The sequence below is a fragment of the Clupea harengus genome, chromosome 12, assembly GCF_900700415.2.
Source record: "Clupea harengus chromosome 12, Ch_v2.0.2, whole genome shotgun sequence".
Classification (NCBI taxonomy): domain Eukaryota; kingdom Metazoa; phylum Chordata; class Actinopteri; order Clupeiformes; family Clupeidae; genus Clupea; species Clupea harengus.
This window is the reverse complement of record NC_045163.1, coordinates 23,406,931-23,432,580: the sequence shown is the minus strand read 5'-3', so window position 1 is coordinate 23,432,580 and position 25,650 is coordinate 23,406,931. Positions and strand designations below refer to the sequence as shown.

At 45.8% G+C, this 25,650-nt stretch overlaps 2 protein-coding genes across 4 annotated transcripts; one reads left to right on the top strand and one right to left on the bottom strand.

Annotated features, from left to right (window-relative positions):
* Positions 1-1,834: 1,834 nt before the first annotated feature.
* Positions 1,835-7,539, top strand: ndor1 (NADPH dependent diflavin oxidoreductase 1). Of its 3 annotated transcripts, none has more exons than XM_031577936.2 (15): positions 1,835-2,059; positions 2,178-2,334; positions 2,505-2,582; positions 3,172-3,269; positions 3,488-3,586; positions 3,826-3,927; positions 4,028-4,231; positions 4,495-4,622; positions 5,003-5,217; positions 5,302-5,409; positions 5,554-5,668; positions 6,048-6,194; positions 6,544-6,662; positions 6,812-6,906; positions 6,996-7,539. In XM_031577936.2, exons 2-15 carry the CDS (start codon positions 2,203-2,205, stop codon positions 7,138-7,140), a joined length of 1,785 nt encoding a protein of 594 aa, XP_031433796.1. In that variant the 5' UTR covers positions 1,835-2,059; positions 2,178-2,202; the 3' UTR covers positions 7,141-7,539. The 3 variants fall into 3 exon arrangements, with proteins under 3 accessions (XP_031433796.1, XP_031433795.1, XP_031433794.1); XM_031577935.2 differs by having other exon boundaries at positions 1,836-1,995; positions 5,000-5,217; XM_031577934.2 differs by having other exon boundaries at positions 1,836-2,059; positions 5,000-5,217.
* A 309-nt stretch (positions 7,540-7,848) lies between these two features.
* On the bottom strand, positions 7,849-11,543 carry ntmt1 (N-terminal Xaa-Pro-Lys N-methyltransferase 1). Its single transcript, XM_012839904.3, has 4 exons — positions 11,423-11,543; positions 9,998-10,161; positions 9,408-9,660; positions 7,849-8,839 (listed from the first exon to the last, which is right to left on the bottom strand). The coding sequence occupies exons 2-4, from the start codon at positions 10,154-10,156 to the stop codon at positions 8,583-8,585; spliced, it is 669 nt and encodes a 222-aa protein (XP_012695358.1). The 5' UTR covers positions 10,157-10,161; positions 11,423-11,543; the 3' UTR covers positions 7,849-8,582.
* Between the last annotated feature and the right edge of the window lie 14,107 nt (positions 11,544-25,650).

Sequence of the window (25,650 nt, the reverse complement as noted above, 5' to 3'; positions counted from 1 at the left end):
TAAATAGATAAATGTTACTCGGGAAAGGTTTAGAAACCCATCCTGAACTGCTTACAGTGATATGATTTAGTGTACACAAGAAACAATTCTGTTTTTCATGACTTTTCTCACAAAGGCATTGAATATTCAGTAGAATGCAAAGATACAAACTGTATATTGCTTGCTAGACAGTCAGACAGTTCTCTCTTCAATCATGCTAAAACACTTCAACAACAACAACAAAAACTATGCACATCAAAGTTTACAGATATTATTTAGACTTTTGCTACAAGTGACGGGACACCCTTTTCACTAAATGTGATGAGGAGGGACACCCAGTCTTTTCATTAAATGTGGCTTGCTGTGATTTATTTCTACAGAGGAGTCATATTGGCAGGTAGTTTTGCTTCAACAAGGGCTTGTTTTAAATCACTTCAGGACAGGGATAGAGCCATGCAAAGAAAACATCTAAAGCAACTATATGAAAGCTCTACCAAGTCTACTTAAGAAAATATTAATATTAGGCTATAAAATATATGTAAATTAGAGTGTCTGAATCTATTTTCGGGTGAGATTATTGACCTAATCATTATTATATTAATTATTATTATATTTTATCAATAAATGAAATTCAGTGAGCATTCTAATTTGTGCGATTTCCATTCCCTGACCATGTCAAATAATGCCGTCGAGGTTCTTTCACAGCGACAGTCTGTAAATTAAGAGGTGGCTATCCAGTAGTAGTCCAGTAGCCCATCTTACAGTCAAAACTAAAACATTCAGTGAAAACGAAATATGATCTAAAGCACACAGTAGGAGTTCTTTAAAGATTTTTCAGTGAGCTGTCCGCTTTCATGTGCTTATTTCCGATGGATAATTGAAGCAGCGTATTTACTGACGCTCTACTAAAAGTCCAACATAAAGTACCATTGATGGAGGGATATCAACAGCAAGTCGTGTCCGTTGAGAAAAGAAGGAATGTATTTTTTGAAGTCCTCACTCACCCGCTGTTCCGTGACAGAAAATCTGCTCGGTAGTATGCAAACATGTCTTGCGCTTTCATGCTCGCGGACAAAGACGCTCCAGTGATCTTATAAAAGGTATCACACCTCTGGCCGCTGAGTGATATCACAACGCGTCACATTTCCGGAAACAAACACAGCTTTTGTATGTTTCTCACTGATACCCGAGAACTTAACAGACTTGCTCTGGTTATATTGGACCCCTACTAACCCTGGTGAAGTAGCTTATAACATACAAAAAAGATTTCGTGTGATGTAGCGAAGGCTGACATAGCCTATAATTCACTCAATGTTATGGCCTCTAACAGTGTGTTGATAGCAAAATAACGGTATTGCTCCATTACAGGCTAGATTCAGGATCAGCTTCACATGAATATCTGCATTTTCCATAGTTTATTTTTCATTTCGATTAGTTTGGTGGTGCTCAAAGGCTACGCCAAAATTATAAGCCAGACAGACAGACGGATAGACGAAGAGATAGATTTGGTATATTCTTTTATCAGAGTTACTACGTATTTTTCGACAGCAAGAACTATCACATACAAAACACCTTTCCTTGTGCCACTGGCAGTAGCCCAGTTCATAGTTAAGAGTTTATTAAGGCCCTACGTTAATATTTTTTTTCTTGCCATGGTTTTGCCTTAACCACAGGAATCACGTAGGTCCCACCACTTTGCGCATTTGCATTGATATGGAATATGTCATACCGCGCAACACTGAAGAAGAGACAGACGCGCTTTGAACGAGTTTTGACTGCAGCCAAAGAAACGTGAAGTATAGAGAACTGTCGTAAATTACTTTTTTAAACCAACCAAAACCGAGGAAAATCGAGCCGTAAAGTGTGACAGAACAACACATTGCCGGGTCTCTGGTAGTACGCCTTTTGCTGTCTATGGCCAGACGATGTAATTGAGAGATGATTGAACTTCGACACGGCTCGTAAGAGAAGTGTTAGTGTTGTCTTACCCCGTCTGAGACTCCTAGATTAAATCAGGTTTGTTTAATTTCTATGACGTGTTTTTTTGCGGACCACAAGAAAGCTGCGTCTCTGTCGAAAGGTCGTTGCCCACATCATCTCAGCTAGCCAGCTATTGCTAGTCTTGGGTATTGTATCGACCATGATTGAGGTTATGTATCTCTTTCACTGACAGTCAGCGTTTTTTGTACAACTTCTAGATTGTTAATTTTGTCAGCTGGCAAAATGGATCGTGCCCTCCTGGTTTTATATGGCAGCCAGACTGGGACAGCCCAGGACACGGCCGAGCGTATAGGACGGCAAGCCCAGAGGAGGCGGATGAAAGTTCGTGTTGAGGCCTTTGACAGTTACAATGTGGTGAGTGGATCTGCATTACACAAAGCCAATAAAGATGAGTAATGATGAGTAATAAAGATGTACAATGGGAAATTGGAGGGAGTGAAATGCCGGGAGTTTGACCTTGTAGCATGAAGTTACAAACAAGGGCTGTCATCTCTGTTGTTGATGCTTGTCATGTATATTAACAGGCTGGCTTGATCGCTGAATCTTTGGTGGTATTTGTGTGCTCTACCACTGGTCAAGGTGACCCTCCAGACAACATGAAGGTATTGTCTTTTCAGTGTCACTCTAATGGACTTTGCTTCTTTAATTTCACTATTTGTGTTTGTAGCGAGGGGGAGAGAGCAGGCACCCCACCTGGCCTTAAACCAAGGTCACACTGCCCTCCCTTTCTGGAAGCGCACCCATGCGTCCCTCACAAATCCTCCAACCGTACTTCTCCCATCCCACACTTCTCCCACACACTAGTGCTTCACCCATCTCCATGGTGCCTCACACAGGGGTCAACTTAACCTGGGGGTACCTCATACGGTTCCACATACTGGGCACGCCTCTGATGGCCTCACAGCAAGCCATTCCACTTCTGACACCATATGTAGCGAAGGGAGAGAGAACTGCCTTGAACCCGGGTCTACAGGGTACCAAACCTGGACCCAAAGAGCCAGGCTCTTTGGTATGGCAATCAGAGCACATACTCAACCGTAGTGATGGCACTCCACCACAGTGTTGTACATGACAGGACTTCACAGCAAAATGTAGAAATGTAATTAGATTTGTCAGTGGCTTGACTAATCACATCTTTGTCATTTCTCCTGAATGCATTATGAGTCTTTAAACCTTTTGTTTGCTCAACAGAATTTTTGGCGGTTTCTCTTCAGGAAGTCCTTGCCTGCTGGTTCTCTGTGTCGCCTAGACTGTGTGGTGTTGGGTCTCGGGGACTCCTCTTATCCCAAGTGAGCATGGAATCTATATTTGTAACTCTCAGTCTTACTACCACAATCTTTGTAATGATTTTGGCAATTGTGCCACTGCAGTGACCATTTGATTTAGGGAGTTATCACTGGTGTTTCTTTGATCAAGTTTAACTTCAATGAAGACTACAATGTCTTTTTTATTGAGTATCTTTTCTAAATCAGTGTGTCATAAAAATCAAATTTCTATCCTTTGCCAGGTTCAACTTTATTGCCAAGAAACTCTCAAAGCGCCTTTTGCAGCTTGGTGCCAATGCTCTGCTGCCGGTCGGACTAGCAGATGACCAGCATGACCTAGGGTGAGTCAGTCAGGGGAGATCACGCAAAAGTGGGATGAGTGTCAATATTAAAGACCCAAGAGGGATCTCATTTATCGGTCAGAAGATATTTTAATAAATAATATTAATTCAAGGATAATATTTGGTTGACTGTATGTACTTTGGATTTCACAGCAACCTGTCTTTGAAATATCCTGTGGTTGACTGGCATCTTTTTTTGAAGTTTTAACTTAAATTGTTCAATTGTTTCTGTTTTGTAGCCCAGATGCGGTGGCTGACCCTTGGCTCAAAGCATTCTGGGAAAAATCACTGGCTCTGTACCCCCTCCCAGCTGGACAGAGCCTCATGAGAGATGAGGAACCGTAAGTGTCACTCTCTGTTGTAAGAGGAAGAAAGCGTCAGTCCAACATGGCGTCTGACATTAGATCACCTGGGATGGTTTTTCTTTTCTCATCTCTGTAGACTACCTCCCCGGTATGTGTTCCATTTCCTGGACGACATCATGGAGGAGTCGAGCGGTCGTTTGCGCGTACAGGAGGACTCCGGGCCGCCTTCTTCTGCTCACCCCTTCTTGGCCAGGGTGGTGTTCAATCACAGAGTTACAAGCCTCTCCCATTTCCAGGAAGTGCGGCACATGGAATTTGACATTAGCGGCTCCAATATTGAGTGAGTTCATCTTGTAGATATGAATGTTATTTTTACCTACAGCTATTAATGTTCATTCTATTTGTTTACTCTGAAAAAAAAAAATGCAGTGCATTTGTTGTTGGTGTGTACACCGCACAGTGTCCATTCTGTGTGTGTGGTTACACGGCTGTGTTTTGTTTGTACATGTAATGAAATTATTCTCTTCTGACACAGTGAATAACTGAAGGCTGCCTGTGGGAATATTGTGCTAACGGTTGCATGCTTATGTGAGCGTCTGCTAGGTTTACTGCGGGGGACGTGGTTATGATGCGTCCCTGTAATGCGCCGGAGGATGTGGACCAGTTCTGCCAGCTGCTGCGGCTGGACCCACAGAGCCAGTTCACCCTGAAGCCCACCGACAGCAGCACAGGTGAGGTCATAATAAGAGACAGCAGCACAGGTGAGGTCATAATAAGAGACTCTGAAGCCCTTCGACAGCAGCACAGGTGAGATCATGGAGGTAGCGGGTGTTGGAAGGTGGGACTGAGCCCAAATCAGGGGTGAAGAAGTTACCCTTTAAAATCGATTTTCATACAGATAATGAAATATTTTGATATAAGTTGTCAGTGTTATGGCGGTTAATTGGTAAATGTGAGGAGTGCAGTGTGGAATTGTTGAGCAGAAGGATTGTGACTAAATATTGCATCTGTTAAATACAGTAGAGGTGTAATCGATAAGCCACCCCTGGCCTGAGTGACGTTCTGGGCTTCATTTAATCAGATGTTCTCCGTGTCCCTGTTGCCATAGCAGCGGTGCCCGGCCGGCTCCCTCAGCCCTGCTCCGTGAGGCACCTGGTGGAGTCCTTCCTGGACGTCTCCGCCGTGCCCCGCCGCTCCTTCTTCGAGCTGCTCGCCACCTTCGCCACCAACGAGCTGGAGAGGGAGAAGCTGACCGAGTTCAGCTCTGCGCAGGGCCAGGATGAGCTGTACGCTTACTGCAACAGGCCTCGCCGCACGGCGCTAGAGGTCAGGGAGAGGTCAAAGTGGTGACGCATACAGGTGGTGGTGGTGTGTGAACCCCTACTGATGAGGTCTTTGGTGTTTCCACAGGTTCTGGCCGACTTCCCCCACACCACAGCTGAGCTGAAGGTGGACTACCTGCTCGACCTGTTCCCCGAGATCCAGCCACGGTCCTTCTCCATAGCCTCATCACTACTGGTAAACAATCACCCATTTTGTTTACCTCTCAGTCACTCAGTTCGTTTACCACTTCTGCAAGTGATAGACCCGTCTCTGAAGAGATGACAACTGTCTGTGTGGATGTGAACAAAGTGAACTGACTTAAGTAGTTGCTCTCTCCAGGTACATCCCAATAGAATCCAGATCCTGCTAGCAGTGGTGCAGTATAGAACCATCATGCAGAAACCACGCATGGGGATGTGCTCTTCCTGGCTGGCCTCTCTAGACCCATCACAAGGTAGATCTGCAGTGGCCGCTACCTTCAAGCTAATTGGCTGTTAGAGCAACATGCTTTTCTTTGTTTTGATGTCAAAACAAAACGATTTAGGAAATGTAGCGTTATGTGTTCTGCGAAGTAAGTTGGCCTTCTGTTCCATGTCTGTAACACATCGTAGGGGTGACAGTGGTACAGTAGGTAGAGAAGTCGTTTAGTAATCAGAAGGTTGCTAGTTCGATTCCCTGTCGAAGCGTCCTTGAGCAAGACACTGAATCCCTAATTGCTCCTGATGTGCAGTGTGCCATCAGTGTAAATGTAAAAATGTGTATACATCCTTGTAAGTCGCTTTGGATAAAAGCGTCTGCTAAATGACTAAATGTAAATGTAAATGTAATCGTAGGTGACGTGTACGTACCCTTGTGGGTTAAGAAGGGAAGCCTGAAGTTTCCCCGGGATCCTGACAGCCCTGTGATCATGGTGGGCCCTGGCACCGGCGTGGCACCGTTCAGATCAGCGCTTCAGGAGAGAATCAGCCAGGGAAGGACAGGTAGGATGGTGATGATGATGATGATGAAGAGGGACTCAGTGTTACCCTGTCTGTTGCATTTAGAACATCAGACCTAAAATAGGCTCAGGTTGACCAGAACTAAAGACCCCTCAGGGAGATCAGTTGACATGGTGAAAAATGACCAGTCAGATAGCGGAAGCAGATATTTTACACACCTCAATGTTTCCAACACTTTGGGTAAGATGCACGAAGCAGACTTATAAGAGGAGGAGAGGAGAGATATGCAGTGAGTGCTCACTCCATAGGAATACTGGACTCAGCAGTTGACTGTTTGCCTTATGACTCAGCGTTTCACTCTGCATGTGGTCTTGCCTGTCCTCTCTCTCAGCCAATGTGCTGTTCTTTGGCTGTCGCTCCGAGTCGAAGGACTTCTACTGCCGCGCTGAATGGGAGGAGATGGTGAAGGCTGGACAGCTTATCCTCTCCACAGCATTCTCCAGGGACCAGGTGGGCCGTCTGTCTGAATGAATGCAGTGGATGTGGAGATTTTTATAATGTCCTTTATGTCTCAACAACAACAACAACCTTTGTTGTCCTCACTCTTTTTGTAAAACAAACATGGACGCCTGACATTTGTGGTTTGTGATCTTTTGTAGGAAGATAAGATCTACGTACAGCAGCGTGTGAGGGAACAAGCCAAGCTCCTGTGGGACCTCATCGCTAACAAAAATGCCGTTTTTTACATAGCAGGGTAAGTCCACTACTTTCCCTGACGTGATGTAGACCCACTACAGGAGACTGAGAAGGGCATTAGTAAAACTCTTTCCTCTCTCTGCCCAGCAATGCCAAACAGATGCCAACAGGGGTGTGTGATGCACTGAAGGAGGTGTTTCAGACGGAGGGGGGCATGTCAGCCTCTCAGGCACAGGAAATGCTGGACGCCATGGAGAAGTCGGGGCGCTTCCAGAGTGAAACGTGGTCCTAAGGGATCCTCCAACTCCTTCAGTACTTTGTTCAAGTCCTTACCCACGTGGACAAGGGTTCTTTTTTGGGAACTACACTCATCATGTCACACTGTAGCCTCTTATAAAAGCCATCATTATGCTGTGACCCCTTAAGATACTCTCTGCCAAAAACACAAAGGGCCTTTTTTTAAAATAACAGGACTCATAAGATTGCTACCTGTTGCTATGGTGTTTGTGTATGGTTTGTATATTTCCTGCTTAATTGTATCCAATTAATTGCATTCTGTATCTACTGAGAAATGATCATGCCCTTGACTAATGGCATTTGATGAAGAAGGCCCTCTACAAACTCAGATATTGTATAATCCACTTCTGAAAATATAACAATTTCAATCTTAATAAATGAATTGCTCTGAAAACCCCACCCAAGCAAGCTTCCAGTACAGTATGAAATGGGGCGCGCAACGCATTTGAACAAAACTCACATACAAAGGGGTGCAAGGGAGCAGTGGCGCAAGCAGCAGCCCCGACCATGAACAGGCTTGAACACCCACGGGGACCCGGGTTCGATCCCGATCCCAATCCCACTCCCCATCTCTCTCTCCAGATCATTTCCTGTCTACCTTCACTATCCTGTCTGATTGATGGGTGCAACGCTTTTAGGTCATTTGCAAGTCAACAACCAGTATATTCAGGGCATGTGCCAAAGAAAATGCCCATGACAACGGTTTCTGTACTTGTTTAAAGATGTATATTTTGCACATTCACACACCTTATCAGGACACACAAACAAACATCACAAAATATAAATATGTTACAGTATTTCATGTCATCTCTAGCCAAGTCCTGCACACAGACAAAAAGCATGATGACACCAAATTTGACTGAATCCTCGTTCTCTCTGAATAGCAAAAAAAAATGATTGGAAGAGCTACTCTCCTGTAGTATGATTAGATTATCCGTCTTTCTGAATAAAAATAGCATTTAAAAACGTGCATTTTGAGGAGGCTTTTGTGATAAAAAGCAGCAGCATGAGTGTCATTTCTCTGCTGGTCGTGTGTGTCCACTACTGAGAGGGGGTCCAACACCTGGCATCCCAAGTCAGAATCACCTATGCAAGATACTTTTATTTGTCATAGACCCAATACCTGAGTTCGATGTACCCCAACCAGTACATTCATTATGAAATATATCAGCAATTCATCATATTCTTTATAATGGTAGCAATATGTTGTGTTTACATTAATAGAGCTCGTTAAAAGTTTAGTGCATACATTCTGACAAAAAGACACTGGAGGAACATACAAAAAAAAAAAAAAAAATCTTCTAAAAAAACCACACGTAGGAACAACCATCACCTGACACATGCAGGCATGCACAGCACATTCTCAGTTCCTATCGTTGTTGTTGCCGTTGTTGTTGTTGTTGTCATTGTCATTCTCTGTCGTCCAGCTGGTTGGTCCTATCTGTACGCGAGCGTCCACACCTGGTAGATCTCCTCGGGGAAGTCGAGCTGCTGCTCCTCATGGACGAGGCCCAGGCCGGCCTGCTGCGCCAGCTTACGCACTAAGGGCAGGTCGCGGCACACGCTGCTGTCCACCTCGTCGGGCACCACGCCATCGTACGCCACGTTGTCCTTGATGATGATCAGCCCGCCGGGCTTCAGGCCGCCCTGGCAGCGCCGCAGGAACTCCACCAGATGCTCGTCCGTCAGGTGACCTGGCGAGGGAGGCAGAGAGCTTGGGTCAAAGTTCAAGGTTCAAAGTTCGCAGGGAAGGGAGATGCACTATATAATTACTATCGTAATTACTGCGTTCAGGCGTCACCCATTACCAACATGTGCATAAAATCAAGCACGTAGCCCAACTCCATAGACAAACACTGGCAGTAGAATAGGTCATATGAAGAGCTCAGTGATTTTAAAACGTGGCATTGTCATAGGAAGCCCCCAAGATCTGTGCTAGTCAACGGTAAGCACTATTATTGTGAAATGGAAGTGTGGCAGGAGCAACATGTACATACATGTAGTTCTCAAGGCACTTTTACCATCTATATATCCAGATATCGGCCTAATGCTTAATACACACCTTGTATTAATGGGCATGAATACAGTATGTACTCTACTGCTTGTGTCATGTCCTTTCATGTCAATGTACAGTCAATCCAAGTCCATCCATGGATAGTTTTGACTAATACTGAATATTCAGAAATGGATCTCTGTAAAAACCAACATACTGAACCCCCGATAGTTGTGAAACTCCCCCAGGATATAATCTTGGCTGCTCACCTATGACCCACTGGATCCAGATGACGTCATAGCGGCTGGGCTGAGGTTGGAAGTCCTGCAGGCCGCAACAGAAGTAGTTCTCCACCCTCTTGCCATCCTCTCCCAGGTAGGACTTTGCCTGGTCTAGAAACTCCTGTGTGACATCAACCAGGTCCACAGTGCGGAAGAGCGGCAGCAGGAGGCGTTTGGTGATGCGGCCAATACCAGCGCCACAGTCCAGGGCAAACCCATTGCCAGTCTTCCCCTGTCCCTCCTGCAAGAATATGAGGAATGAGTGTGAAGGCAGTTCATAAAAACTGCACTAATGTCACAATGATGCTAGATGGTATACTTCAAAAGAATCAGAGTGCCATGCGATATATATTTTACAATATACAAACATTTTCACTGTGCCTGAGTGGTAAATATAACAAAATCCCAAAATGTCAAAGCCCCGATATTATAATCACTTCTTTCACTCTCGCTTCAATCGGAACTAATTGCAACCGTACTGACTAAACATTCTTTGGAAGAACACGACGGAGCAAGATTAGTGCCAACACTTGATGACCATTTAAAATACTGTTAAACAGGCCAATTTCTTGACTTACCCCAAGGAATTTCTGCATAAACTTCTTCGAGCCGTTAATGTCTACGTTTGAGATGCTGCCATAGCCCCCTAGCATACCATCCACTGTGGGGGGAACTTGCTTCCAGTAGACCTCGGCCTTGGAGTAAAAGGCACTATCCTCCCCGAACACTTCATCCATCCTGTCTGAAAACAGTTACAGTTGTTGAGGTAACATTTTGCACACAAACATACACACACATTAACCTTTACTTGTGAACGTGGCTGTCTTACATGTAATAACAGACTCAGACTATTCAGGTATTAGGTCATACTTATACCAAGCCATTTATACCAACACAAGCACTGGCTGGGTGAGGCTGAATGGTTTGAATGGTTCATACCTCCACCATGTCCGTTCTTAGAAAAATATGAGTTGGCATGTAACGTTAACCCTTTCAAAAATGATGACGACACGGCTAATATATTTATGTCCATGTTGACACGCTAGGGCTGCCTTGCAGGTCCAAATGTGGCCATGTCTGGCGTGAGCTCAGCTGTCAACGCTGATCTTATGACTGCAGGTCAACGGGGGGTAACGGACTAGAAGAGTCCAACAATCTTGCTAGCTAATTACCTAGGCGGTTGATATTGACTGTCTTCATAACGTACATGAGAGTGGTAAAATTAACGACAGATGGGATGGCTAGTTAGCCTCACGCAAGCAGTCACGTTAAATGTAGAACTTCTCGAAACGACGTGACAGCCGGTTTAGGAAATTCAGAAGGAAAAAAAGCCAACATTAACTGTCAGTTACAGGGCGCTGATACCCTAGTCCGAACATTGCAGTTCACTTAGAATCGATATAATAATGATACCTTTCGTCGGGTAACGTTAGGCTAATAGCTAGTTATATAGTGAAAATCATTTATTGTCCTCCAAGCATAGTTACCGGTTATCTACAGAGGTTATCTTAGGCGTAACAACTTTGTAAATAGGTAATATTCGATGGCAAGCCAGATAGCTTTTGACAAGACAGTGTCACGATAACATAGTGGCTATGAGTGGACCATTATTTAACTTCACGATGACAAAAAGTAATGCATTATGGAAGCTAACTAACGTTAGCTAGCACCAAACGTGACAATAAATGACCTGAAGTTGGATATCCTAATCTAGTACTAAAATAAGAGTGCAATGCATATCATTAATACGGAAATGTGAGTAATGTACTCCAAACTCCGAACGATACCTGGAGTGCATGTTACATTAAACCATCATACGTTTCTGACTAACAGTTCGATTAATTAAAAACAGCAGGGCCTTGATGAAAAGTTACACGTGTTGATGAACAACGTTGTCACTGGCAGCTGCTAAAATCGATGCACGGCCGCTAATGACGATATTCTCTAGTTTGTTCTCACTCACTGAGCTTTTGACGTGCATGTGATGGTTGAGAGAATCTTACCATTCACCAGGTACGTCTCCGCATAACTAGTAAAATCGATTCTTCAAAACTCCGACATATCAGAACTCCTCTGTGAGGAACACCGCCGACGCTTTTTTTCACGTCATTTCCTTATTTGGCGTATGCATGTTTCCTATTGGTCACTGCCTAGCAGGTCGTTATAGATTTTTCGGGAAAATTTCGCCATCCAGTGGTAGGAATAAATTACTGCAATTTGGAAACATGAAATAGCTCAAACGGAGGCACCGGTGTCAATGTGTTTCTGATTAGCCTAGATTTCAGACTGTTATTCATTTGTATTTGTAAATATATCATGAGATATAAAGAACTGAAACATGTTATTCTGAATGTGAAAATACTGCAGACCTGGAACATGCCCAAATATATGGATCCATGTAAAAAAAAAAAAAAAATCTTGTTCTTGTCTTGTTCTTGTCCATCTCAGCTCCATTTGGTTTTCATTTACCTTTATTTATTCCACATTAGCACATTTGTTTTTCTGTATGAATGAACTGTTTTTCAGTCCGCAAGGTCCCTGTCTCTCGTATGTCCTTGAATATTCACTGCAATCTCAGCCCTGTGTCAAAAACATGCCCAATCACACCCTCTCTGAAAACATGAACTCTCCTCCACCTTTCTCTGTTTACATGCCCCACTCTTCCCCATCTCTCCGTCTCTCCTCCTGGTTCTGTCCTCCTCACCAGGTTGCCAGAGCTCGGTGATGATACTGTCGTTCTGTGCCAGACAGGCTGAAGTCAGTCGATATCTAATCTGATCTGCCCCCCCCCCCCCTTCCCCTCCCCACCATCCCCTCCCCACCATCCCCCATCCCCATCCCCTTCTCTCTCTTCTGTCTCCTTCTCTTTCTCTCTCGCTCTCTCTCTCTGACACCTCCCTCGCTCATTAGAATTACAAAACAGCTGGAGAAATGGAGTGGAAATCAACACTTTCTGAAAACCCCTTACTCAGCAACATCGGTGGGTCTCCACTCCCTGTCTGCTGTCGTCCTCTCTCGCTTGTTCTTTCGCTCTCTATCTCTCTCTTTCTTTCTCTCTCTATCCATCTACATCTCACCCTTTCTCTGTTTAGTTTAAGTTTGCATCTTTTTACTCTTTTTACTCTGTTTTGAGAAACACTACAACGTTGCGCTCCACACCCTTGGACTGTCTTTGTTCTCCTCGTCTTCTGTCAAGTGGTCCCCGCTCCTACACGGCATGCAGGATATGTTAATGGAAATGCGATCTGAGCTCTCACTAACTAATTTGATGCAGGCTGGTGATTATGACACAATAGATCTAGAGGGTATCCTGGAGTCTTGTGAAACAATCCACACATAGAATGTCAGGGGCAATGACTGACTCTCTCCTGCATGAAATTATTGGGCTCAATGTTTTTGTCCCGTGTTGATTGTGCAAGTGCCCACTATCTGTCAGAGTACATGAAACAGTTTGTTTCAGAAGTAAATTGGTTTAATATCTATACAACGTGACTTTACCAAATAACATTGGCTCTTATCTCAGGTCCCTCCAGTCCTGTTGTCTTCCGCCTGAAATCCTTTACAGCAGGGTCTTCTGTTGTGTTTCAGGAGCCCGGCACTGACTGAGGGTAGTGGAGGAGACTCGCAGAACACTTGGAGGTTGCGGGAGTGGAGGTCAGAGACAGCCACTCATCATCCTAATCACATCAGGACCTTCATCTGCCCTGGTACAAGCACAAGGTCAGTCTTCACTGGGGCAGTCTATCTACATAACGCTCCCCTCAAACAGACACACAGAAGGCAAGCATCCACCTGCATACCTCACAAAGGGAGGAACTGTCAAAGGAACTCTTTCACATACTCAAAACATAACCTTGTCATACACATATCTGACTAACCAGGGCAATGAACCCATTGCAAATGTAGGTGATCGATGCTAATCCAAGTAGGCTGGGTGCATAGCACGTCGACAGGCAGATATAAAATATTCAGATGTAGTCTTTCATGGTACTGTTTAGATGTACTGACGGTTCATATGTCACTGAATTACACAGTAAATGTGATTGCTGTTAATTATGTGTTTCATTTCAAATGAAATACTCTCAATACCAATTCAAGGTCATCAAGAAAGAAACCTGGAATTAACCTAGGAGTTAATCCATAGCAACCTGCTGCTGCTCAGTCTATTCAATCAAAAGCACACACATCTCATTAACATACTTAATAGATATCACAGTCATAAACAACTCTAAACAAATGCTATTACCACCAACCTCATTTTGACAGATTCTGCTTGAGCTTTAGAGATAGCGTGATAAAATGAAGGTAAATCACAGACAATCTTTGCAGACAAGTGCTCCAAAGGCTTTTATTCCAAAAAGAGAAAAGAAAAAGGAATGTGCTGGGCCTGGTCTTGGTGACCAGAGTTGTTTCACCTCTACATAAAATTTTTGCCTGGTGTGTCTGACCAGATGAAGAATTGTATGGCCAGTATCACAAAACTTTGTTTATTTAATCTGGGAATCTACAGACACAGACACAGACACAGACACAGACACAGGCACAAACACAGACACAGACACAGGCACAGACACAGACACAGACACAGACACAGACACAGGCACAGGCACAGGCACAGGCACAGACACAGACACAGACACAGACACAGACACAGACACAGACACAGACACAGACACAGACACAGACACAGACACAGACACAGACACAGACACAGACACAGACACATTCTTTGCTGGTGTTTGTTTTGCAGGCACACGGCAGGCATTGTTCAGTCATCCTTATTGGCAGCTCTTTTGATGCCTACGATAGATTGAGGGCTACTAATCCTCACGCCATGAGATAAAGTTGCCAATTCTGTGGGAGTGCATAAGGAAAGGTTACACAGCCTGAAATCAAGCACTGGCAGAGTTAATGTGGGAAGATACATACACACATACCTGCATGCGTATACTCAATGGATATTTTGTTCACAAGGTGGCCACAAGATGGCACTGTGGTGTTGCCATTAAATGATGCGGAAGGTTGTGTAACAACTATTTGTGATTTGAAGTAACTTCAGATTTTTTTGTTACATATACTGTATTTTCTTAAATTAGTGTGTGTGTGTGTGTGTGTGTGTGTGTGTGTGTGTGTCTTGCACTGTAGCAAACAATGAACAGTGGCAAACTTTACAAACCTTGTGTTACGAAAGAAAATCACTTGTGGGTCTGCCCTTCTAGAAGCACAGGAGCATTGGAGTGACTTTAGTAAGCTACATATCTGTTTGAGCACTGGTCTAAACACATTATTCACTTTAATGAGAGGCCTATATTGTAAACTCTATAGTTACATCTAATTACAGTTAAATCTGTGTGCACATGTAATTAAGCATGGTCTCAGGGGCAGCCCTACAGTCCTAGGATGGCATTACCCCTGTGTTACTTTATGGACTTAGCAATCACCCACGGAGCTGCAACAATCATAGTTTTTTTTAGGCGCTAGGAGGATAACAATGTTATAATCAAAATAAGCACTTCGACAGCCAGGCCAGAAAAAAAAGGCAGATGAACCTGTCAGGGCAATTTGTTTCCTTAGACATGCCTAGTTTCTAGTTTAGAGGTCAGAAGAGAAACAGACCATGGACACGTCTTTCATTCACTGCAAACCGTTTCGAGATGAAGCTGACATTTAGCCAACACTCCTTGAGTCCTCTGCGCAGACACGCTGGGCTAATGTTCTATACCTTCCTGCGTCAATCGCTTTTGACCCAATATTTCTGAACTGCTATGTGCTGTTGCCTGAACGGACCTGACAGGAAAAGCGGTTCTCATTATATGCCTACATCAGACCTGTATTCCCTTAAGACACAGCTAGCCCTTCAATTGTTATGATACCCAGTATTGCACATCTCCATAGCATCAGGCACTGAACCATGTGTCCGTGATGCACATATGCCTTCGAACCAGACTATTCCAGTGTAATGTATAGGTTGGATTGTATATATATATAACATATCTGGCCATGGTAAAACAACTGAAGAAGAACTTTTGAAATCCGACATCAGATGTACTATACTGGGGTTAACCTTCCAGGTATAACAAACTTGTTAACATTTCCTAACATCCTTTTGTACCCTGTGACAGTACAGTTTCTCATTCCAAAGGCTTTGTGTTGAATAGGTGGGTTATGTTATTGATCATTTCATATGTGGCATAACATCATTTTCATTAATAGATAGGTATATAAGTGGTTTTGCAGGTCTTATCATATACCCGTCAGAGTATATACAGTGTGTGTGTGTGTGTGTGTGTGTGTGTATCCATCTATCTATATGATTGTGTTGTTCAAAGGAACATGGCATGGAAAGACCTTGATGAGGTCACAGACATGTCTTAGGTGAATGAACAAACACACAGATAGACCCTTTTCCAAATCTCATACATGTTTCAGTCTTCAGTCTTCTTCCTTTATAGCACATACCTTTTTTCTGCTGTTTACCAGCACGCAAAATTATGAATCGCATCATAAGATTAGCAACATGGGAGACACAAAAAAGCCAACCATTGAATGTAGATTCTAGCATGTTAGTTAAGTATTTACAACACCCGAAAATCACGACTAAACGTTTGCTATCTCGACACTCACACTATATCAAGCAGGTTTAATTCCGTTGATAATTTCACCTGCCACTGTTCTCAGGTCAGTCAGGTCAGCTCACCTAGACCTTTCCCCTGTGAAAGTGGGCCACTACCCATGCCCAGGCCCAGTGCTTGAGGCAGTCTCAAACTACACAGCCTCCAGTAGTGGAACAGGAGAAAAAAAAATAAGACTTTGATCGGGGCTGGGGAGGCTGGGGGGTGGGGGGACGAGGGGGGTCAGAATTTCTGACACGCATCCACAAGGAGAAAAGCTCCCTTTTGATGTTGAACATTACAATCATATTACATCATTGCGAGGCAGAGGGAAGCACCTGGCCCACACCCACTGGTATAGTGAAAGCGCTGGATAAATATATGGGGCGTGAGCTGAAGGGTGGATCTGGGTCAGCTATCCCCATGCAGGAGACGGGTCTCTGAGAGCAGAGCAGAGCAGAGCAGAGTAGACACAGAGAAGGCTCGAAGAAAGCCCATGCAGGAGATGGGTCTCTCAGACCAGAGCAGAGCAGAGTAGACATGAAGAAGGCTCAAAGAAAGTCCATGCTAGTCCTGCGGGGCGTCGTGTTCACCATGTCCATAGCGTTTGTCTCTGGCAACTCAAAGCTTTGTGTATGTGTGTGTGTGTGTGTGTGTGTGTGTGTGTGTGTGTGTGTGCATGCGCATGCACACCTTTCTGTGGGAGTGTCTCTGGGTGTGTGTGTGTGTGTGTTCATGTGCATACATGAGTTATGCTACTCATTGCAGTGAAGAGTTTGTGAATGTGTGTGGGAGTTATAATAGTATTTCTCCTACAATTATGTTTATGTGTCAGAGCTGTGACATTTGTTATTATAAGTTTTATGTCTGTGCATGTGTGTGTTTCTGTATGCCTATACATATGTGCATGTGTGTGTTTGTGTATGCCTATACATATGTGCATAGGTGTGTTTGTGTATGCCTTTACATATGTGCATATGTGTGTTTGAGGGCAATATGTGGGGTTATAAAATCATTAATATCACCTGGGCGTGTGTGTAATACTGTGTGAGATTGTTACTGTAGAGTTTGTGTATGGGGATTTATGTACTTCGCACGGGTTATGAAATGATTTGTATTTCCGAGAAATGTGCGTGATTAGCAGAGTTGTGACGTTATTTGTGATATTGCACTGTGTGTAGGGGGGATTATGACATCAGCTGTCCTTTAGTGTAGTCTGTGTGTGCGCACATATGTGTGTGTCAGCTTTAGCTGTGAAGTTTTTGCCGATGTGTGTGTGTGCGAGCGTACATGTGTGTGTATGGGTAAGTGTGTGCGTTATGACATTGCTGTTTAGGTCCGAGGGTTGTCACCTGCTGCGAGGACCGTCTCCACCCTCTGTAGTCCCCTTTGAACAGCACTGCGCTCCAGTCCAGTCCAGTCCAGTCCAGGACACTCAATAAATCCTCTTATATAAAATCAGCTTGTGAAACTGTGCCTCTGAGTTGAATTGGACTGAATTAGAGTGCGGCCCAAATCCTCCCCGAAGAGGTGAGAGTGAGACTGTCAACCGTGTTTGAGGGGCCGGGGTGTGACGTGGTTTTAGTTTTACAGCATGAGATGGAAGAGAGAAAGAGAGAGAGAGAGAGAGAGAAGTGTTTACAGAATGAAAGAGGACACAGTGTTACACAATACGCCCATCCCACCTCCTACCCCCCACTGCCCCATAGCATGTTTGCCTAACCTATTTCTCTTCCTCTTCTTTTCCCTCTCTCTCTTTCTCTCTCTCTTTTTCTATCTCTGTCACTCTTTCGCTTCTCCTTTCTGCCATGTCACTCTATGTTTTTTTTAGCCTTACTCTCACTCCCGCTCTCCACACATTAAAATGCGTTCACACTCTTCCCTTTCTCTTTCTCTCCCGTTGTATCTCTCCCTCTCTTTCTCTGTGTGTTCCTTCTCTCCTCCCCCTACGCTATTTTCTCTCTCCCTCTCTTTCTCTCTCTCTCTCCCTCTCCCTCTCTCTCTCTCTCACCCTTATTGTCTGGGCTGGGATCAGTGCTGGCGGGGCAGATTGGAGCAGACAGTGGAGAGGAGCGCGTGCTCGCTGCTGTCACACACACACACACACACACTGTGGAGGGATGTGTGTGTGTGTGTGTGTGTGTGTGTGTGTGTGCTCACTGCTGCCTCCATAGCTCAGCCCCTGACCTAGAAAAAGAGCAGCCTGCAGCCGGGTAACAGAAGAAAAACAGGGAAAGGAGAGAGGGAGAGACAGAGAGAGAGAGAGAGAGAGAAGGAAAGGAGAGAGTGAGAGAGAGAGGGAGAGGAGACAGTGAGAGAGAGAGAGAGGGAAAGGAGAGAGTGAGAGAGAGAGGGAAAGGAGAGAGTGAGAGGAAAGAGTGAGGGAGAGAGAGAGAGAGAGGGAAAGGAGAGAGTGTGAGAGAGAGAGAGGGAAAGAAGAGAGAGAGGGGGAGAGAGAGATAGAGAGAGAGAGGGAAAGAAGAGAGGGAGAGAGAGGGAAGGAGAGAGTGAGAGAGAGAGCGAAAGGAGAGAGAGTGAAAAAAGACAGAACGAACGAGGGAGACTTTATTTCTTCAGGAGAAAAAGAGGTGCAGATAGAGGAAATGGAAATAAAGTGAGAAGGGGAAGAGTGAACGACGAGAGGATGGAAAGAGAAACACACAACCAAACAAACAAAAAACAAATAAAGGAATGACAGGGTGAAAAAAAGGACTGTGTTGTCTTGACCTCTGTAGAAAATGTTACGTTTGAAAGTCATACTACGCGTGTAATTGTCAGCTATCCTCCATTGCGACCACACCCTCGGCGAGTCAAGTCCCACACACCCCCGAGGAGGCCACACGAGTCGACTGAGATGACTCCGTCTTTGTGTCGCTCTCTCTGTCTCTCTGTCTCTCTGTCTCTCTGTCTCTGTCTCTCTGTCTCTCTGTCTCTCTGTCTCTGTCTCTCTGTCTCTGACCCCAGTGGCAGATCAGCAACAGAGCAGAATAAATCTGAGAGAAAAATGAGGAAAAAGGAAGTAAATGAAGGAGAAACTAAAACAGAAAAATGACAAAAGTAGACAGAAAGAGAGAGAGAGAGAGAGAGAGAGAGAGAGAGAGAGAGAGAGAGAGAGAGAGAGAGATGTTTGTAAAAATAGAAACATTTCTGGAAAAGGGAGGGGAAAAAGCGATAGATGAAGGATGCTATGTGTTGCATTCCTTAAACCCTCACCATCCATCTCTGGCTTGGTGTGTTGGTGTGTGCCAGCCAGCTCAGCTCAGCTCTTGCCTCAGAGGGGAGGACCCCACCACCAGCTCCTCCACTGGGGTATAAACCTCAGGCAGAGTTTCGGATGCCTGTAGTAAAAAAAAAAAAGTGCTATTGCAGCATCCGCCCAGCTTCAGCCGGCTCAGCTCCGCGGGCAGACGAGGACCCAGGGTGGCTGGCTGGCGCTTGGTTAAAAATGCATAGCCCATTTAGTCATTAATATTTCACAGAGGCACACTCCCCTCCCCTCCACCGCCACACCTGCCAGGCTTTACAGCAGTCAGGGACCCGCTGCAGCAAGAGTGAGGAGAGAAGGAGGAGAGGAGGGGGAGGAGGAGGAGGAGGAGGAGGAGGAGGAGGAGGAGAAGAAAAACACAACAAAAACAATAGATCCCGTGAAGGGACAGAGAGAGAAAAGAGGGAGAAAGAGAGGGAGTGATACACAGAGATAGAGAGAGAAATAGGAGGGTGAACAGAGTAATAAATGAAGGATAGCTTTTATGTTGTTATTCAGGCGGTAGCTCACGTTAGCTTTCTCCTAGTCCCTGTCACCAGGACAACAGCTAGGAGCTCTTGTCCTGCTAGTGTGACGTACTTTAGCAGTGGTCTTGCGGGTTCCTGTGAGTGTGTGACGTGTGTTGCCGGACGCTTTTGGTCGGGTGGTTTCCCAGCACATGATTAGAGTCTCACGCCTGTCTCCTTCTCTCCTCTGCCTGTTTCTTGCCTGTTTATCTCAGTCTTTCCCTGTTTCTCTATCCATCTCTGTCACTGTCTTAACCTCTATCTCACTGTGTCTCTCTCTCTCTCCCCATCTCTGTATCCCTCCTTTTCTATCCATCTGTCTGGGTCTGTCTCTGCCACTCGGTCTCTCTCTTGTTTATCACCCTGTGTCTGTTACTACCTCTATCTCTCTTCCAGTCTCTGTTTCTCTCTCCATCTCTGTCTCTTTCCTAGCCTCTATCCTCTATCTCACCGTCCTCTATCTCACTGTCTCTCTATCTCGCTGTCTCTCTCTCTCCATCTCTGTCTCTGTCTTAGCCTTTACTTCACTGTCCTCTATCTCTCTTCCAGTCTCTGTTTCTCTCTCCATCTCTGTCTCTGTCCTAGCCTCTATCTCACTGTCTCTCTATCTCGCTGTCTCTCTCTCTCCATCTCTGTCTCTGTCTTAGCCTTTACTTCACTGTCCTCTATCTCACTGTCTGTCTGTCTCTCTCTCTCTCTCTACCCATCCTACCCACCTACCCTCCATCTCTGAGACAGCAAGGCTTCCCCGTCTCAGCTCAGTCTTCCGTGTCTGTGGTAGACCCACGGCTGCTGGGATGCTGAGAGGGGGGAGGCTGATTGGCTAATGTGCTGTGACCCATTTCTGGGTCTGGCGTCCTGTTCCTGTTCGGGATGACTCCCACGTCTGGAGCCGGAGCTTTTAGCTGCGAGGCGCGTCATGCGTGGTAAATATAGCATGTGTGGTGGGAGAGGGAGTCAGGCTGTTCCCATACACGCAGACAGACAGACAGGGAGAAGCCCGGAGGAGCTGGCACTGGCTGCGTCTGCGTCCACGGCCCGCGCCTCCACTGGCCTCCTCCCGTGGCCCAGCTGAGATGTGCTCTGAATGGGCTCTGCTTGGACTGCAGGGGCAAGTTGGCCTGTGCTCAGTAGCGCCATCTAACGGCAGATGTGTGGAAGTGCATGCCGATTCAATTGCAGCTGCTCCACAAAAGCAACTACAGTGCAAACAGGGGTATTTTAAGGTCATCACCATCTAGTTTAAGAATCAAACTGAACTGAAAAATCCATGGATACCTTTTATCCACAGTTTTTTAATACAGTACAACTCAATTAACATTTCCCCATTAATTCTGCATACCTTACAACATGAGGATTTATCTGAACCCCTGTTTACCCAAGATACTGCAGAGTATGTGCTAAAATGATTCCCTCAGAACATTTGAATTACTCATTAGTGAAACCTCAGAGATCCTGAGACTGATGTATGTGTGTGTGTGTGTGTGTGGGTGTGTGTGTGTGTGTGTGTGTGTGTGTGTGTGTGTGTGTGTGTGTGTGCGTGCGTGTGTGTGTGTGTGTGTGTGTGTGTGAGTCTGTGTGTGTGTGTGTGTGTGTGTGTGTCTGTGTGTGAGTCTGTCTGTCTGTGTGTGTGTGAGAATCTGTGTGTGAGAATCTGTGTGTGTGTGTGTGTGTGTGTGTGTGCGTGCGTGCGTGCGTGCGTGCGTGCGTGCGTGCGTGCGTGCGTGCGTGCGTGCGTGTGTGTGTGTGTGTGTGTGTGAGTCTGTGTGTGTGTGTGTGTGTGTGTGTGTGTGTGTCTGTGTGTGAGTCTGTCTGTCTGTGTGTGTGTGAGAATCTGTGTGTGAGAATCTGTGTGTGAGTCTGTCTGTCTGTGTGTTTGTGTGCGTGTGTGTGAAAAAGTCACTGTGTGTGTGTCTGTGTGAGTGTGTGTGTGTGAGTCTGTCTGTCTGTGTGTGTGTGTGTGTGTGAGTCTGTGTGTGAGTCTGTGTGTGTCTGTCTGTGTGTGTGTGTGTGTGAGTCTCTGTGTGTGAGTCTGTCTGTGTGTGTGTGTGTGTGTGTGTGAGTGTGTGTAACAGTCAATGTGTGAGTCTGTGTGTGTCTGTCTGTCTGTCTGTCTGTCTGTGTGTGTGTGTGTGTGTGTGTGTGTGTGTGTGTGTGTGTGTGTGTGTGTGTGTGTGTGTGTGAGTCTGTGTGTGTGAACGGTGGGGGTGTCTGCTGGTGTGAGGTCGCACCGAGAGGACACTTGTCATGGGGACACACACTCCACTCCACTGGCTGGCTGGCAAGGCGTCACCAGGCTCCGCTGGCAGCGGCCCCAGCTGGCACGCCGCTCCCAGTCTGTGGGGTAGAACCTCCAGCCTGGCACGCGCGTCTGCGCTCTCCATCTCCTGAGACCCCCCAACACTGGCTGTGGTCACCATGTATTGACGTCTGGCAAAACAGCTTGCCTGGTGGTGTGGCTAAGTCCAGAAGGCGGAAAAAAAAACCCTTATGTACAAACACTGGTCCACAGAAAAACACATAGAACACAAACATGGCTGGAGCTCGAACAGAATAGGAATAGTCATTGGACATACTGCTGCTGTATGGGACTGTATGTACTGATATATGTATTGATGGATGTAAACATTCATAGCAGAATATATATTCACTGTTTCTTTCTCCCCCCCCCCCCCAAACCTACCCCCCCCCCCCCCCCCCCCCCCCCTCTCTCTCTCTCTCTCTCTCTCTCTCTCAGTGTGTGTCTGTGTCTCCTAAACAATGAAAAGGAGATCGTCCTTCGAACCTGCGTACGTCGACACCGCGAATCCATTCATGCTGCCGACAAACCCTCACCTCTGCTGGGCCAGCCGAGCTCGGCGAAGCCCAGGCATCTCATTTCAGCCCGGGCCTGCGGAGCATCGATCCAGCCATAGGTAGCCGCGGTCCTGGGAGACGAGGCTCGGCCAAGGGGAGGGAGGGCTGGAGACAAGAGCCCAGAGTAGGACTACAGCTATTCAAGCTAACTCGTTATGTCCAGGGCTTATTGGAAAACAGTCTGACTGGAGCTCAGCACTGAAATTAGTTATTGATCTCCCCTCCCCCCTCCCTCGCCCCCCCCCTGAGCTTTGGGACTGCAACCCCCCCCACCATCACCCCCAACCTTCTGCTGATTCCTACTCTTTTTCATGTGCTCCTTCTCTCCTTTTCTCGCTCCTGCTCTGTCCTCCTCTCCTGTCTCTGTCTCCCTCTCTCTTTCCATTCTCTCTCTCTCTCTCTCTCAGTCTCTCTCTCTCTTTCTCTGTCTCCCTCCCTCCTTCTCTGTCTTCATCGCTCCTTCTCCAGAATTGCATGTTTGTGTTTCTTCAGCACACCCCTGTCCTTTGTTTCCCAGAAGCACCATTGCCTTTCAGATTCTCTCTTCTCTCTCTCTCCCTCTCCCTCTCCCTCTCTCCCTCTCTCTCCCCCTCTCTCTCTGTCTCATTCCCCTTCTCTCACCCTACCTGTCAGTCCTCCTCTGTAATTCCATTTTTCCTTCCCATCTTGCCCCTTCCCCCCACTACTCCACGGAGCCCTCTCTCTCTCCTCCTCCTCCTCCCATTCCAGCCATCACTTCTCCCTCTCATCCCCTTTTCTCTCTCTCTCTCTCTCCCTCTCTCTCTCTCTCTCCGTCTCCTTCTCCTCTCTCCTCCCATTCCAGCCATCACTTCTCCCTCTCATCCCCTTTTCTCTCTCTCTCTCTCTCCCTCTCTCTCTCTCTCTCCGTCTCCTTCTCCTCTCTCCTCCCATTCCAGCCATCACTTCTCCCTCTCATCCCCTTTTCTCTCTCTCTCTCCCTCTCTCTCTCTCTCTCTCTCTCTCTCTCCGTCTCCTTCTCCTCTCTCCCCTCCCTTGCTCTCTCGCTCTCTATCTCTCTCTATCTCTCTCTCTTCCCTCGCTCGACGGCATCAATTCCACAGCCACACACCAGCAGCTGCTATAACTCAAAGGAAGAGTGGGTCTGTGTGGCTGTGAGGCAGGGAAAGCTGAAGGATAAGTGAAGCGGTAATTGGTACAGGGAGAAAGAGAGAAGCTACGTGCTATCATGGCCACACTCATAATTTTACGATCCGGTATAAAAATGTACACGCGTACGCACACATGCACGCGCATACATACATGTAGACACACACTCGTACACGCACCCACACACATGCGCACACACGTACACACTCACACGCAGACACACATGCACACACACACACACACACACACACACACACACACACACACACACACACACACACACACACATACACACACACACACACACACCCACACACACAGAGTACCAAAATTGGCCACAGTTAGATATGCTTACCATATGCAGAATACATGTACACACACACACACACAACACATGTACACACACACAACACATGTACACACACACACACACACACACACACAAACAACACATGTACACACACACACACAACACATGTACACACACACACACAATACATGTACACACACACACACACACACAACACATGTACACACAAATCGTGGTATTGACATACACAGGCACGTACTGCAGGCTTGCGTACACAGATACACATTTCTTTTTTTACTTTTTTTTTATAAATGTGCTGTTATGAACCACTGAGATGGATCACTGCACATATGATTGAGTCTTCATCAGGGTGTGTAGCTGCTACTTTGGGATAGTTTCATATTTCAGATCTAAAGGCATTGAGCCATTACCTCACTAAGATCTTTATGTAGGCAAACGACTGCACCTAAGCACGTTCCACCAAAAGTCCACCTTTATTCGAACCTTCTGATTTAGTCTCAGCTGTGCCATGATTATCTGTTATGATTACACTGGGTTGTGCTTTTACATTACTACTAGGTTACTACTGGATCACTGTATACACATACATTCATGATACATGCATATACCAACAAAGAAGCAAACACATATAAACATAAATAAACCAATAAATTAGTGTGCCTACATAAACATTTAAATCATAAAAAAACATGATGTCAATGATGAACGTTGAAGTCAATTTGCTGAGTTATTATACAGCAAGAGCTATGACTATGAACCAGTAATGCAGCTCTCCAGACCAGGATCAGCTGTGATAAACCCCGTCACCTCAGACCAGGATCAGCTGTGATAAACCCCGTCACCTCAGAGCAGGACCCACAGTGATGTGACTTGCATCACGGAACGGAAGAGCAATGACGGAGGATGGAGGGGCGGAGGAAGGGGGCGATGTGTGTGTGTGTGTGTGTGGGGGGGGGGGGGGGGGGGGGGGGGGATGGGGTCATGTAATTGGAGTGGGAAAAGTAGTTGTGCTACGGTTGTCCACCAGGTGCCACTATGCAACAGGTGAAATTACCATTGACATCTGATTGGCGGTTGATTGACGGTTGATTGATGATTTTGTAGAATGGGCAACATTGCCTAAACGCTGTGTTGTTGTTCTTTTGTACTTTTGATCATCGCTGTTTATTTGTCTGCATTCACACACACACAGTGGCTTCCAGAGGGATCTACCACTCACAGCTGAGGGTTACAGAGATTAGGTTTGTGCTGAACGCCTGCAAAAGGAGACATATGCTTTGGAATATAAATAAGGAGAGTTGTGTATTTGACTGTTTCAGCACACTAGACTCAACAATGTTTTGACATAATGCCATCCTCTAAAAAGCAGTGTTGGGAAAGAGGCAGAATCCTGAGCAATTAAGACCAGTAAGGCAAGACCGTTTGAGAAGAGTGAGGTGGATTTCAACAAGCAGTAACTGAGTCCATGGCCTCTGTGAGTATCAAGAGGAGAATTTAGTTCCATATATTTGAGTCTACAAACTGATAAACTGGA